Source organism: Canariomyces notabilis, assembly GCF_033297395.1.
Source record: "Canariomyces notabilis strain CBS 508.74 unplaced genomic scaffold N656scaffold_26, whole genome shotgun sequence".
In the NCBI taxonomy this organism is placed as follows: Eukaryota; Fungi; Ascomycota; class Sordariomycetes; order Sordariales; family Chaetomiaceae; genus Canariomyces; species Canariomyces notabilis.
In genome coordinates this window covers 132,324-144,468 of record NW_027041848.1, presented here as the reverse complement: position 1 = coordinate 144,468, position 12,145 = coordinate 132,324, and the positions used below count along the sequence as shown (strand labels likewise).

Genomic DNA, 12,145 nt, shown 5'->3' with positions numbered 1-12,145 from the left:
CAACCGTCTGACACGTCCGTAAAAACTCCACCCCCTTTTCCTACTTGCAGATCAACCATGTTATCTCTTGCCCAACATAGCAAATCAGCTTCCATATCCATAACACCCTCCATGACGTGGACTTCCCTGAGTCATTGAAGGGATTCAGGCCCCTCAGCCGTCCCACGTCAACACATGCTGCTTAGTCCTTGTTACGGGTAATGACTCAGTTTGGACCCGGATGCCGGCAACGTAATCTCGTAAATGTCCTGGGCAATCTTTATATTGAGTCAGAAGAGTTCAAGTTGTGGTTAGCGAGGCCGTGAAAGTAAAGTCTGGTATTCGGGGGGAACAGGAGTTGGCAACGAAGACTCGTAGATCTTTCTCACCTCGACACGGAAATTGCCTACTCCATACCGTCGCACGAGATAGTTTTGCAGTCGATCAGGCCTAATTAGCCGACAAGGTATTTCGAAGTTTGCTTGTTGTTGGACTGTTGGGTGGGTGCTGTTGCCTGTCCACAATCGGGACGCACGTTGGCCTTGGTCTGTTTTGGAGATCGCATCCATGACACGGCACAGAAACGAATTACGCTGGGGACTCGGGACGTTGTGAATTTTAGAATGAAGTCGACTCTTGAGATGGGTAAGGTGAGAGAGTAAGGGAAGGGGTCAAAGAGGGAGGCAAGGGGGGAGACCTAAGTACTAGTACTACTAACCCAGGCCTCCATGAGCCTGACCAATGCCTGCGGCGAAGCAGGTCTGACAGTGCCCTGGCTGCACGGTCTGACCGTTACACGGAAAGATATATGAGTTCGTACAGGTCATGAGCCACGGCCGCATGGTTTCGAACCCAAAGGCACACAGGCAGCGGCACGGTCTAAACGAAAAAGGCGAAGCCTAACTACCATGACTTAATATCGTAAGACTTGGTTTTAAAGTGATAAAGTACTAGGGTTGTTTATTAATACTCAGTTTACCTAAGAGTTCAATATACTAGTAGTTGCGTTTGCTAATGTAAGGGCCATAGTTCTGTGCAACCCGGGCCCGGGAGAATGCTGGCGGACGAAAACATTTTCCTCTGCATGTGAATAACCGACGGGAGCATGAAGGCGCATTAGAAACAGCAAGATGAGCAGCAAACCGCGTATAACCCGGGCCCCCAACCCCTGCCATCATTTCCACTCATTGAGTTCGCGCAGGGCAATGGCAGGCTCGCGGCCACGTATTGGGCATCGACTGGCTTAGAGTTGGGCCACGAGCGAAGTTTATCGGGGAATCCCGTCGAACAGTGAGGTGTCCCTCTCTCTCATAATGACATCTAGAGCTTCTGGCAGCATTGTATCATAATATGCGTGTATGGAATGCAGTTGGTTCACTCTCTCTTCGCATACCGTCATACTGGCTCCTTTTCAACCCAGCCCGTGTCAGAAGCTTGAGCACGACGCCGCCTGATAAAGAAATACCAGCATGCGATAACAATTGCTGTGATGGTGACGGTGAGCACGGGGTAGATCCAGAGATAGGGTGAGACAATTTGCTCCCCATCGGCGGCACTCCAGTTGAAAAATGTCATGGAAAAGAGAGACTGTTATAAGGCCCGGTAATTAGCAACCGTTTGTCAGGCATGGTTATTTCATGGTAGTAACCGAGTAAGATAAGGAGATGGTAGGGATACCTACCGCTATGAAAGTCGCAGGAAGAAAGAACATGGTCAGAAACGCTATCGACCGCATCTGATTCGAGTCCTGGCGTGTGTCGCTTGCAATTTTGAGGTTTGCCTGGGTGTCCTGGTAGCCGATCTGATTCCACGACTGCACCGAGGTTAGCACTTAGCAGCCTCACTCCTCATTCTCAGGGGCTAAGGTCAGGTACCCACCAACTGCGCGCTCAGCGCCATGCCGTCAAGGACCATCGAGCACTCCTTGATCTTCAGCTCATACTCGGCCATGATTTCACCCAACCTCTTTTGAATCCTCCTGCCCGTTTTCCGCGCACTTTTCTTCCACTTCAAGTTGTACCCCTTAACCCCCTTCTCATCATCCCCATATCCTTTTTCCATCTTCTCCAGTTCCAGTCCCCCCTTTTCTCCCCCGCCCCCTTCCTCCTCTTCCAACAACCCTTCCAACTCCTTCACACAACCCACCACCTTCCTCAACTCAACCAACCACGCACCAAGTGCGATACGGAGCTGACTGACGTCGATCCAGAGATCGACCGAGTAATTCTCACGCACCATCTCAGAACTCACAGAGACTGCTTCACCCCTGCTGAGCACGCGGACACGGGTGAGCAGCGCAAATACACGCTCCTGCACCAGCTTCATGTGCCGCTCGCGTTCCAGTTCAGCCAGGATCCCAACGATAAGTAGGGGGTGTGTCCAGGCCCCGTCCTCGGCGTTGTAGATCCGGCTGGCGATCTCCTCGGCCACGTCGTCGGTGCAGCCGAAGAATACCGCTGATGTGCACCCCGTGGAGGGGGAGAAGACGGCTGATAGGGCGAGGTCGTTGGGGTAAGAGGCTGAGGTGCGGGTTATGAAGACTTTGTGTGGCTGTTAGTGTACCTAACTTTAAAATTGAGATAACATGGGAGGTTGTAAAGTTCAGGTAGTAGCCTGGGAGAGTAAGGGGGACCAACAGATGGCGTTTTCCCGGCGGTCGAGCAGGTTGATGTCGGTGAAGAAGGGCATGTCGGAGCGGTTGATGATGCGAGCCGTGTCGCCGTGCAGCGGGAGGTTGGCCGCGATCCTCTCAAACGACGTCCGGCTGAAGGGCAGGTACTCGAGGATGGCCGGGTTGTGGCGGTTGTTGGGCTGCTCGGCGCGGTTCGCGAGACTGCGTGGTAACGAATCAGTTTGCTGCTGGTCTTGTCGAAGTATCCCGGTCAGGGGTTCAGGTGATATCTCATATGGAGCACTGATCGGGATCTTACATACATGACGGCCAATCCGGGATTGCATTGGCGAATGTTGACCTGTGCGTAGGCTGTTGTTTAGTTCCCGTTCATGGTTGTATTTGACAATCTACACCAGGAAAACGACTGCAAGCTGTTTACCCACCTCCTCAAGCCATCTTGCTGCTTCGAGATCTGTTTCTAGCCAGCACTCTGACATCTCCTGGGAGTCAGTCAGTATTGCGGACAGAGTGGAGATAGGAACCGTGTTACGTCCCTGGTCATCGGCAAAGCGGTATACGGCCTTGCTCCGCCGTGTTTGGTAGAGGAAGACATTGTCAAGATCCTCGTCGCAAAAGTCTGCTTCTCTCAGGGGCCAATCCATGTTTACTTTCAGTCAGTATGTAACATAACATATTGTTTATTCTTCACAGACTAAGATTTTCGGCGACCTACAATGAGCATATACCGATCAAAACTCATGGATGTCCCGGAGATGTGGGGGTGGCGTTGGCCCGAGGTCTCAGCTGAGTGGCAGGTGAGAGCCCAAGACTATGCCTAAGTCAACGAGTAACGTTACTACTAATTATCATGCAACCAGTGAAAATGAGGGCTGCCTCACCCCCTGGCCTTCTTACTTGAGCGTGCTGTTGGCCAAGGTGATGTGGAGGGTTTGTAACACGACACATATCAACCGCATCAGCATTCCCTCTTAGCTCCTTGGAACAGCTCATACTTGCCCGCTTGCTGTGTGTCTACCCCGGCGGGCCGAGTTGCATGTGGGCTGACAAATGCATAGCACCGGCAGAATGGGCGCTGGGCACAGCCTGGTGCCAGCAAGCTGTCGGTGAGGCTCTTGCCAGGTCCATTAGCGGACCGACGGCATTTATTTAAGCCCCGTCTCTGCTCTGTTTGGCATGGGTGGTTTGCCTCCCAGGCTCCCAAGTCTTCTGTGTAACCATACATTTTCGACCCCGCCTTTTTGAGTCCATCCTGGTAGGAGAAACTACATTCTCGGCCCAAGCCACTCCAACTACCTAGATCTTCGGTGTGTGACCATCCACCAACCGCCCGAAACCCATATCGGAGCACACAGCCGCAATGGCGGTGCAGCAAGTTGTCCCCCTCCGTTACAACGATCCACGGGCTCTCGACAAGGAGCTCAAGATGCTTTTTGGCGATGGGAACTATGCGGTCGATGTGCGAGCCTGACTTTCTGTGCCTGTCGATGTTGAGGAGCGCAGTTTCGTTGACTTCAGCCGGTATTCCCATAGTTTGAAATGGGCCAGTTCATTCTCACTGCGCCTCGCCAGCTAACTGAGGTTAGACGTTCCGCATACCCATTACCCCTTTTCCCTATTTCCCTTTTGTATTTTGGGTTATTATTTTAGCATTATTTTTGCCGTTTTTCTTTTCGGCTCTCTTGTTCTTGCTTCCCTTTGCCCCTTTTTCCTTTTACCAGTACATTTTTCCCCATCCCTACCACCGACTAACTCCAGTCGCAACCTCTGTAGAACGAGATTGCGCATATAAAAAGCAAGCAGCGACACTACAAGCGGCGATCAAACCGCGGGAAGTAAGTGAGTGTTCTGGGCGTTCAGCCGTCCATTCCTCGGTATCATCTATTGACATTGCTATCATAAGGTAGAAGTAGCACTGGAGTGATTGGAGCATGATGCTGGTGTTAGTGGTGTATGACAACATTGGCATTGAACGTTATCTACCTCTAGCAACTCCCCAACACGACTCTAGCTAAGTCATGGTTTCTAAGTGAGGTACTCAAGGTACTGGATGTAGTAACTATGGAATCATGGCGGTAGGCGCCTGTCCAACTTTGCACCTCTGCAGGCTGGGGTCAATGTTTGCGGTCCAGTCCGCGTAGGCTCCCTCGGGTAAGGTACCAAGGTCAACTGGACCGAAACCAGCCCTTGCCCGAGCCGTCGGCTACATCATCAACACGTACTAATTGCCATGGGGTGGATGCGTTTGTGTTCTCCGGGGAGAGTGTGGAGGAAGCCTGCGAGTCCTCCCGGTATGTTCTCGAAGCTGGTTGAATCTTGCCGCCGTGTTTTGTTTGGCGATTTGGTTGAGGGGCATCTCAACTGCTTCCGGAATCGGGATTTCGGCGAGCGCGGTCTTGCGCGGAGACGGCACCAGCTTATATTCCGGAGGGGCAACCATCTTGCACAATTTGTCAAGCTCCGTATGCACCTGGCTGCTGTCGTCTCTCTGTTGCACGCCTCTGGAAACGACGACTAGCATATGCGTCATGATGTAGTCGAGGAGCTTGTGAATCGGCTCAGAGCATTTGGGGTGTGCGTGGAGTTCATTGATGACAAACTGGTGAACTTCCAGCTTTACGCGAAAGAAGACTGGGCCCTCCGTTTCCCCTTCGGGTCTGACTGCCTCGAAGAACTGATCAACATTCCAGCCGTTCAACACGGGGTCGATTGTCTTGCGGACTCGGACAAACTTCAACACCAAAGCCCAGCCGCCGAGGTACCATGCAATGAACTCTAGCAGGACACAGCCGAAGGACCATATGTCGAATGATTGAGTGATGCGACATTCTTCCATGTCACACTCGGGTGGACGGTACGAAAAGGTATTCAAGACATCCTTGCTGGAGAAGTAGCTCTTGGTTCCTTCGGTGTGGAAACGTGTGAGGCCAAAGTCGGTGATAACGAGCGTGCCTCGGTCTTCTGGCTGGTTTTGCTTGCAAAAGACGAGGATATTCTCGGGTTTGATGTCACCGTGTCGACCGTATATGATGTTGTTGTGAGGAGCCGCGAGATGCCCATCGGCCATTGTTTCACTCCTTGTATAGCGATGGATTCTGTGCAGGCCGCTGGCGATGCCCCGGCATTGCTCCAGCATCCACTGAAGAGTGGGCTTGCTCAATGGATCTGGGTCCCAATTCCACTTGGCGCTATCCCTCCACAAGGTCTTCAAGTCGCACCGAGCCCAGCGAAATATAACGCAGTAGTCGTCGCCGTGGCGGAAGGCAGCTAAAAGGGAGATCAGGTGAGGATGGTCTTCTCCGCTGAATCGTCTCAGGGTCTCGATTTCGCGTTTAAAGCCCTCTTTCAGCTCCTCCGCGTCCACAGTCCCTGAAGTCTGGAGATAGGTAAGACTCGCCATGTCACTTGGTAACCCTTCAGGGGTGAGCGACGTAGAGGCTCTATCGGGTTTGAAGATCTTGACGGCGAAGGTACCATCGCTCAGCTGCACATCATATTAGTCAAATTAGCGACACAATGCCCAAAGCTCCGCGTTATTGCCAGGTCATTCGGCTACTTACTTCGCTGGGGGGAAAGTTGTGATGACTCTCGTGGATCTTTATGCGGTAGACATTGCTGTAGCCGCTCGGACTCGTTGAGATGTCGATTCGCTCGTCGACCCAGGGAAGGATGTCCTTATCCGATAACTGGTAGAACCACGCACGGCGAATCTTACCCTGGGCGAAGAAGGGACTGAGCATTGACCACTGGTGTCTCTCAAAGTCTTCGTGAACGAGCCAGTCCCAGTGGGAGATACAAGAGAGGTCATGCTGCGGAGACTTTGCGAGTCTCATTTTAGGAGGAAGATCTTCTCCTTCTGCATACACGGCCTTGAGGGGGAGTGCCGCGTCGGATATCCCTTCATCAACAAAAAGAACAACCTCCCAGCCGCGCCCGAGCAGGACCAGAATGGCGAATATTTTGCGGTAGCTGCCGGGTTTGCTGTCCGACTCGCTAGTATCGCTGGGGAGCTGGACTGTACACACTTTCTTTGCGTACTCCCTGATTTGGTCGTCTGTAAGGGGGCGGCCCAAGTTGCTCAATGCGCCCTTCCCCTGAGTGATGACCAGGACAACTTCATCTTCATTGATAAGGGCCTCAACAGAGCCCCATGGAAAAAAGTATGTGCCCTTGGGTCTTTTCGATTGACAACGCAGAGTCAATAGCCGCCTCGCAAGTGGCGCATCTGGCTCGGACTTTGGCCGTTTGATGTTGGGCATATCAGTTCCTTGGGGGAACGCTAACGAGTGTAACGACTCCCCGCGGTCCCAGACCGTCATCTGGGATCTTTCGGTTTTGGTGTCGCTCCCCCGTCGACCCCGGGCAACTTGGGCGGTTTCGGCGGCTCCTTCGTCATTGTAAGTGATCTCGGGAATCGCCTGGCCCCTGATAGCATCGAAGCCAGGGCCAGTTCTGTCCCTTCCATCCTCGTTGACTTGGGCGCTTAACGCATCCAAGGAATGGGATAAGTCGTCCCTAGGCTGCGACATGTCGTATGCGTAGCTTGTGAAACTGGTGCATGCAGATTCGAGTCTGGTCCTAGATGAGTCACCGTTGCTCTCGGCTTGTCTAGTAGGTATGCGTAACAAGGCAGCCTCAGGCTTACACTAGTAGTACGAACTGAAGGTAAGGTAGGTATGCTGCTCAAATATAAGTTTCACGAGCAGTAGCCATACTAGAGCCTCTTTCCGAGCATTACATGGGGTGAAATGCTAACTCTTATCATGTTTACAGCTGCCGAGTCGCATGTTGAGCCTCTTCCCAAAGCTCTCCAGCCTTCCCGCGCACCACTTCTCGGTGTGGGCTCCCAAACTTGCATGTTGGGGTTGCACAGGAATTTCCTACCTACACCTACCTACCTACCTAGAGTACCTACCTACCTACCTACTTATCGATGAATGTGCTGAAATTTGAGGTAACAGCTCAGATACCTCATCAGGCACTAATCGGTCAAACTTCAAGCCCTTACGAGCGGGCCTAATCGTCGGACTGTCAGCCTGTCGCCCAGTCTGAACAGGCACTGAACAGGACTACAGCTTACCTACACACCTTAGGTAGGCGAACTCAGATGACAGCCTTGAGGAGTTGGTGGGATACATGTACGCATGCACCTGCAGCCACACTGCATGGCCCGTCACAGCCAAAAAGGGCGGTGAACTGGTGAACTGGCTGAGACTGTGAGCTGGAATGTCCCCGATCATGATTGCTGATTGGTCTCGGCCTAGATTAGCCGTAATGTTAGGCATACTATCAGACGGCCACCCGCCGACTCCGGACCCCCAATCGAGGAGGCTCCTGCGGCTGCGCCCATACATGTATACATGGCCACAGACACAGCCCCGAAGCCACACTGGTGGCAGCTGCATCAAGGATTGATACGTAAATTGTTTTAAGACAGCCTTGTACAACCGGTGATTGTTACTGTTATTGCCCGGGCAGCAACCACGGCCATACCGCCGATCTCCGAGGCAGATTCGTGGGCTTATGGAGGTCTAGGGAGCCTTGGGGTTGAGAACTACTAGTACATTAGGACCACGGCTACCCTCACTAATTGATTGCGAGTTTAGGGGCAAGCTGGCTTTGAAAGATCCCCCTAGACTTTATTGTGGTCCGGACCTCGCAACAGTCGATTTCTAGCTTGGCGTCAAGTCTGGCAGCACCCTTCGCAAGACACCATGCCTGGCCAATATCTCGAAGTCCCTCCGAAGCAGGACGGGATTGGTCGTCAGCGATCGCTCGTGGTTGCAAAGCCACACCTGCAAGAAATCCCAAGTCGATGCATTGGGGCAAACCAGCTAAATTCGCTCCTGATGGAGGTATTCCCTGAGGGCGGATACGACGTTGACATCGACCAAAACGTTTACAAAATCAGGGCTCCACGAGAAATATCCCCGGTAAGCCAGCAGTGTAGTCAGGGGCTATACCAGGCACTAACACCCCAAGTTTAGATCCAAGTGGAAATGTTCAGATCCGGTCGCCGACTATCAGCCAATGGGCCATACGTTTGAGCGCAAGTAGCTCACCTCTTACGACTCGGGACTGTGTCTGGGGAATCCAGGGTAGTGGAGGATCACCAAGTACTACTTAATGACCTGATGCTCTGGGCATCATTGTCTGTGACAATGCTGGGAACCTGGAGGATGGTGCTCGACTCGGAAGCTTTGAATCTCTCGTCAGAGTCATATTTATGACTGCATGTGGACACTGGTCCAGGGGTGGTGTGGTACTTATAATTTGAACTGTCTGTATCTCCTTGCTGATGTCCTCATCCTAATGAATGTCCAAATCCAGTCTCTGAACGCTTCGAGTCCTCCCCTTTACCCGTATGATGGATTTTATTCTTAGATAGCTACGATCGGTTAGAAAGTCAATCTGTATCCGTACAATTCCCAACCCTTACTACTATTCACAATCTGACAGCCAACTTTGTACCACTCATACCACCCCTGCCCAGTCTCTCCAGCCCCTCCGCAACAGTCTCGAGGCCCTCCCCAATGACTTCGACCTCAACAGGTAGCCGAAACTCCCCTCTCTCGACCAGCCCCTGCAGCCGTGCCATCACCTCCCTGCCCCCAGCCTGGAACGCCATGCCCCCATAGACTCGCACCGCTTTCACACCGGCGGGAACAGCGCCCATGTCTCGCTCGGTAGTCGCAACTGCCGCATACACACGGGGGCCGTTCTCTCTCAGCAGGCTAAACAACTCCATCCTTTCGTCACGTCCAGCACCGAGACCACCATTCCCATTCTTCATTCCATCCTCATTCCCAGCCCCATTCCCATCCCGAGCACCGCCATCACCACCACCACCATCACCAACCCCATCCATGTTTGCACGGTCCAAAACACCCACGACATCAACAATGGCATCGACCCCTCCCCCATCCAAGCCAAGGTCAACGCACGCTCCCCGGACGGCGGCAACAAGCTCACGCATGGTTTTCCCGTGGTGGTCGACGCAAGCTGCAACCCCTGCGGCACCGAGCCGCGCATTGTGCCGCGGCGCGTTGGTTGTGATTACCACGGCGTCGGGCAGCGCGATGCGCAGCAGCTGGAGGGTTGCGGAGCCCACGCCTGAGGAGCCGCCTAGGAGGAGGACTGAGGTGATTCCAGTTTTGTGCGGGTTAGTATCAGTACCAGGAGGGGTTTGTTTGGTGCCATTGCTGCCGTTTGCTTGTGTGGTTGGGTTTATGTTGGGTTGAGGGGGCGAGGTGCGGTCGATCGGGGTGTTGCTATTGTTGTTGTTGTCTTCATCCGGGTAGGTGGATGTGAAGGGGCGAGTCCAGGGGGTGGATGCGGGCATCTTTTTGGCCCCTTGGAGATGCGGAAGGGAGAGGCCAAGGCCTTGGGTCAGCACCGCTACGGCGGTTAGGTAGATGAGGCTGTAAAAGGGTGTGGGAGTTAGTCAACATGAAAGGATACGCATGCTGGGAGTTTAGACTTTAGACAGGGACGAACGGTACGGAAGCAGCCTCTTCAAACGTCCAATCCTCGGGTTTCTTGCATGCAAAATGCGCTGGCACCGTGGCCACTTCTTGAAAGGCGGCTCCACGCCCGGCGAGGCCCGCAAAGCTCATGACAGCGTCTCCGGGCTTGAGCTCGGTAACGTCCTGGCCTACAGCCTCCACGATACCGGCCATATCAATGCCCAGGACTTTGGGCCATCTTTCTGCCAGAATACTATGATGGACTCTCTTCCAGTCAACGGGATTCAACGCCACAGCCCGGTTGCGGATGCATATTTCTCTTGCTCCAGGCTCAGGGTGAGGCGCTGTGAGGACCATCAAAGGGCCCCCTTTTTTGATGGCGACGCATTGCTTGATCCGTTTTCCAGATTCTGACACATAAAACATTGCTGAGTGCCAAAGTTCGGACATAGTGATGGCTGATGGGCGAGGGTTTCAAATTCCAAGCAGATTCCTTGATTGTTGAACCCAGGGATATCCGATACACCAGCAAGAACTTGCACCCAAGAGCTTTTATTTGTTCAGTCATTGGCGGGGCAGTTGCTCCGGGCATGACAGCACCTAGAATCATGGACAGAGCATGTGGCAGGACTCGGTGTTTTGCTAACGGCTCCTAGGCTCCTAGCGTCTTGGATGAGCCTGGCTAGGAAGGCTAAAGTAGGATCGATGGTGACTGGACATCGCTGGAATCTCGAATATCGATGGTAATCGAACTCGACATCTTGAGGATTGAGACCATCGGTTCTCCGCAGCTAGTCGGTAGAAGGATAAGACTTGTGATCATACCCGATTAACGCTGCATATCAGCGCGGCACATTGACTCACCATGGGCGCAGAGACACATGATGTGCATTTCACAAGTCTGCGTCTGTCGCACGAATTCCACGGTCCCGTTGACCACTGGAGTCCCCTTTCGGAAACTACCAGCCGAGCAGTTAGGCTCACCAGCTACTGTACGGCAGGATGCGACTGCGTGGCACACCTTCCTTTGAGTACGAATGTTAGTCCGGGGACTTCGGCAGGGGGGTGATCTGTTAGTGCAGCGCAAAATTTGTATGCAAAAATCATCCTCTCGACTACCCCTTTTAACAGACCATCCGGTCCGCGGATGTACCTTATTTTCCAACATCCCAACGACTCACAGAGATCCATACCTGGCAATGCCCAAGACCCAGTGATCACGACCTGCAACGCGCACCGCCAGTGACCGCAGCATATGGCGACCGTATCTCGAAGACATGTAGTCCATTCCAACTTTCCGAGCAATCCTCCCTAGCCGCCGAGCTTGCTCCATTTCGAATTGTCTCGTCGCTTGTGAAGCTATCTGAGGATGCGAACATCGCCTTTGCAGTTTACACTGTTGAAGCCACTGCTAGCGAGGTCGACAAAGGAGAACATTGGTGGTCGTTTGTTGCTAGCCTTGTTCAAAATTCATAGGCGAATCTGCAAGCAATTGCACTTGAGCCGGAGCTGAGGTGCCGAGGGTGCGTTGTCACTGCGCGGTCGGCCCTGTAGTGGTTAAGAGAAGCTAATTTACCAGATCAAGGAGTTCCATTCTACCGAGGTTGCGGGAGAGAATTCTAGCATTATCTGACATCATCGTTCCAGAAGCATGACTGGAGTACGCAAGACGTGGGCTGCTTGCTCCCATGCCTGTAGCGCCTTGTATGTACTATATGTGGAGTGTTCTCTGCTGAACAACGCTGTCCCAACTCCTAATGGTCCTCGAGGGTACTAATCCTAGTAGTATAACCTCTTAGAAGTAAATTCCAATACTAGCTATTGTAGATACTCTATATATAAAATACTATTACTAGGATTATTAAAAGGGAGTAATTTAAAGTATAATAGTTAATAATAGTATAGTATTAATAGTAGTTTCGTGTCACGAACAGACCTTACTGGCGGCCAGGCATGGTCACAGCCGCAGCGCAGGGAGCCGCGGCAGCCAATCACTCAACTAACCAATCAGAATGGATCACTAGGGAAGGAGAGTGAGCCAACATAAGGATCACTGGGATCACGAAGT

General features: G+C 52.6%; 7 protein-coding genes across 7 annotated transcripts; 3 read left to right on the top strand and 4 right to left on the bottom strand.

Annotated features, from left to right (window-relative positions):
• Nucleotides 1-999: 999 nt before the first annotated feature.
• N656DRAFT_783171 (uncharacterized protein) lies at nt 1,000-2,055 on the bottom strand. The gene is made up of 3 exons (XM_064815892.1): nt 1,858-2,055; nt 1,661-1,792; nt 1,000-1,566 (listed from the first exon to the last, which is right to left on the bottom strand). The coding sequence occupies exons 1-3, from the start codon at nt 2,038-2,040 to the stop codon at nt 1,375-1,377; spliced, it is 507 nt and encodes a 168-aa protein (XP_064666840.1). The 5' UTR covers nt 2,041-2,055; the 3' UTR covers nt 1,000-1,374.
• Nucleotides 2,056-2,440: 385 nt separating this feature from the next.
• Nucleotides 2,441-3,587, bottom strand: N656DRAFT_759803 (uncharacterized protein). The gene is made up of 4 exons (XM_064813204.1): nt 3,327-3,587; nt 3,037-3,260; nt 2,910-2,951; nt 2,441-2,812 (listed from the first exon to the last, which is right to left on the bottom strand). Exons 2-4 carry the CDS (start codon nt 3,253-3,255, stop codon nt 2,729-2,731), a joined length of 345 nt encoding a protein of 114 aa, XP_064666839.1. The 5' UTR covers nt 3,256-3,260; nt 3,327-3,587; the 3' UTR covers nt 2,441-2,728.
• Nucleotides 3,588-3,788: 201 nt separating this feature from the next.
• Nucleotides 3,789-4,761, top strand: N656DRAFT_346862 (uncharacterized protein). Its single transcript, XM_064809321.1, has 4 exons — nt 3,789-4,070; nt 4,145-4,192; nt 4,385-4,446; nt 4,642-4,761. The coding sequence occupies exons 1-4, from the start codon at nt 3,972-3,974 to the stop codon at nt 4,688-4,690; spliced, it is 258 nt and encodes an 85-aa protein (XP_064666838.1). The 5' UTR covers nt 3,789-3,971; the 3' UTR covers nt 4,691-4,761.
• Nucleotides 4,707-7,268, bottom strand: N656DRAFT_347465 (kinase-like protein). The gene is made up of 2 exons (XM_064809322.1): nt 6,172-7,268; nt 4,707-6,095 (listed from the first exon to the last, which is right to left on the bottom strand). The coding sequence occupies exons 1-2, from the start codon at nt 7,138-7,140 to the stop codon at nt 4,833-4,835; spliced, it is 2,232 nt and encodes a 743-aa protein (XP_064666837.1). The 5' UTR covers nt 7,141-7,268; the 3' UTR covers nt 4,707-4,832.
• N656DRAFT_783168 (uncharacterized protein) lies at nt 7,076-7,568 on the top strand. Its single transcript, XM_064815891.1, has 2 exons — nt 7,076-7,183; nt 7,257-7,568. The coding sequence occupies exon 2, from the start codon at nt 7,375-7,377 to the stop codon at nt 7,546-7,548; it is 174 nt and encodes a 57-aa protein (XP_064666836.1). The 5' UTR covers nt 7,076-7,183; nt 7,257-7,374; the 3' UTR covers nt 7,549-7,568.
• Nucleotides 7,569-8,325: 757 nt separating this feature from the next.
• On the top strand, nt 8,326-8,668 carry N656DRAFT_801061 (uncharacterized protein; the record flags this gene model as incomplete). Its single annotated transcript, XM_064818075.1, has 2 exons — nt 8,326-8,544; nt 8,594-8,668. The coding sequence occupies 2 exons, from the start codon at nt 8,326-8,328 to the stop codon at nt 8,666-8,668; spliced, it is 294 nt and encodes a 97-aa protein (XP_064666835.1).
• A 388-nt stretch (nt 8,669-9,056) lies between these two features.
• N656DRAFT_716301 (putative alcohol dehydrogenase) lies at nt 9,057-10,503 on the bottom strand (the record flags this gene model as incomplete). The annotated part of the gene is made up of 4 exons (XM_064812120.1): nt 9,057-9,398; nt 9,498-9,748; nt 10,008-10,009; nt 10,109-10,503. 4 exons carry the CDS (start codon nt 10,501-10,503, stop codon nt 9,057-9,059), a joined length of 990 nt encoding a protein of 329 aa, XP_064666834.1.
• Between the last annotated feature and the right edge of the window lie 1,642 nt (nt 10,504-12,145).

Bases quoted from the DNA above. Each gene is read 5' to 3' on its own strand.
- N656DRAFT_783171 (XM_064815892.1), bottom strand. From the start codon at position 2,040: ATGGAAAAAGGATATGGGGATGATGAGAAGGGGGTTAAGGGGTACAAC. The intron at 1,793-1,857 runs GTGGGTACCTGA...ACCTCGGTGCAG, and splicing joins TGGCGCTGAGCGCGCAGTTG to TCGTGGAATCAGATCGGCTA. The intron at 1,567-1,660 runs GTAGGTATCCCT...GCCTTATAACAG, and splicing joins TTCCTGCGACTTTCATAGCG to TCTCTCTTTTCCATGACATT.
- N656DRAFT_759803 (XM_064813204.1), bottom strand. From the start codon at position 3,255: ATGGATTGGCCCCTGAGAGAAGCAGACTTTTGCGACGAGGATCTTGAC. The intron at 2,952-3,036 runs GTGGGTAAACAG...GCCTACGCACAG, and splicing joins CAGCAAGATGGCTTGAGGAG to GTCAACATTCGCCAATGCAA. The intron at 2,813-2,909 runs GTAAGATCCCGA...GTTACCACGCAG, and splicing joins CCGGATTGGCCGTCATGTAT to TCTCGCGAACCGCGCCGAGC.
- N656DRAFT_346862 (XM_064809321.1), top strand. From the start codon at position 3,972: ATGGCGGTGCAGCAAGTTGTCCCCCTCCGTTACAACGATCCACGGGCT. The intron at 4,071-4,144 runs GTGCGAGCCTGA...GTATTCCCATAG, and splicing joins ATGGGAACTATGCGGTCGAT to TTTGAAATGGGCCAGTTCAT. The intron at 4,447-4,641 runs GTAAGTGAGTGT...ATGGTTTCTAAG, and splicing joins CGGCGATCAAACCGCGGGAA to TGAGGTACTCAAGGTACTGG.
- N656DRAFT_347465 (XM_064809322.1), bottom strand. From the start codon at position 7,140: ATGTCGCAGCCTAGGGACGACTTATCCCATTCCTTGGATGCGTTAAGC. The intron at 6,096-6,171 runs GTAAGTAGCCGA...TATGATGTGCAG, and splicing joins ACAACTTTCCCCCCAGCGAA to CTGAGCGATGGTACCTTCGC.
- N656DRAFT_783168 (XM_064815891.1), top strand. From the start codon at position 7,375: ATGTTTACAGCTGCCGAGTCGCATGTTGAGCCTCTTCCCAAAGCTCTC.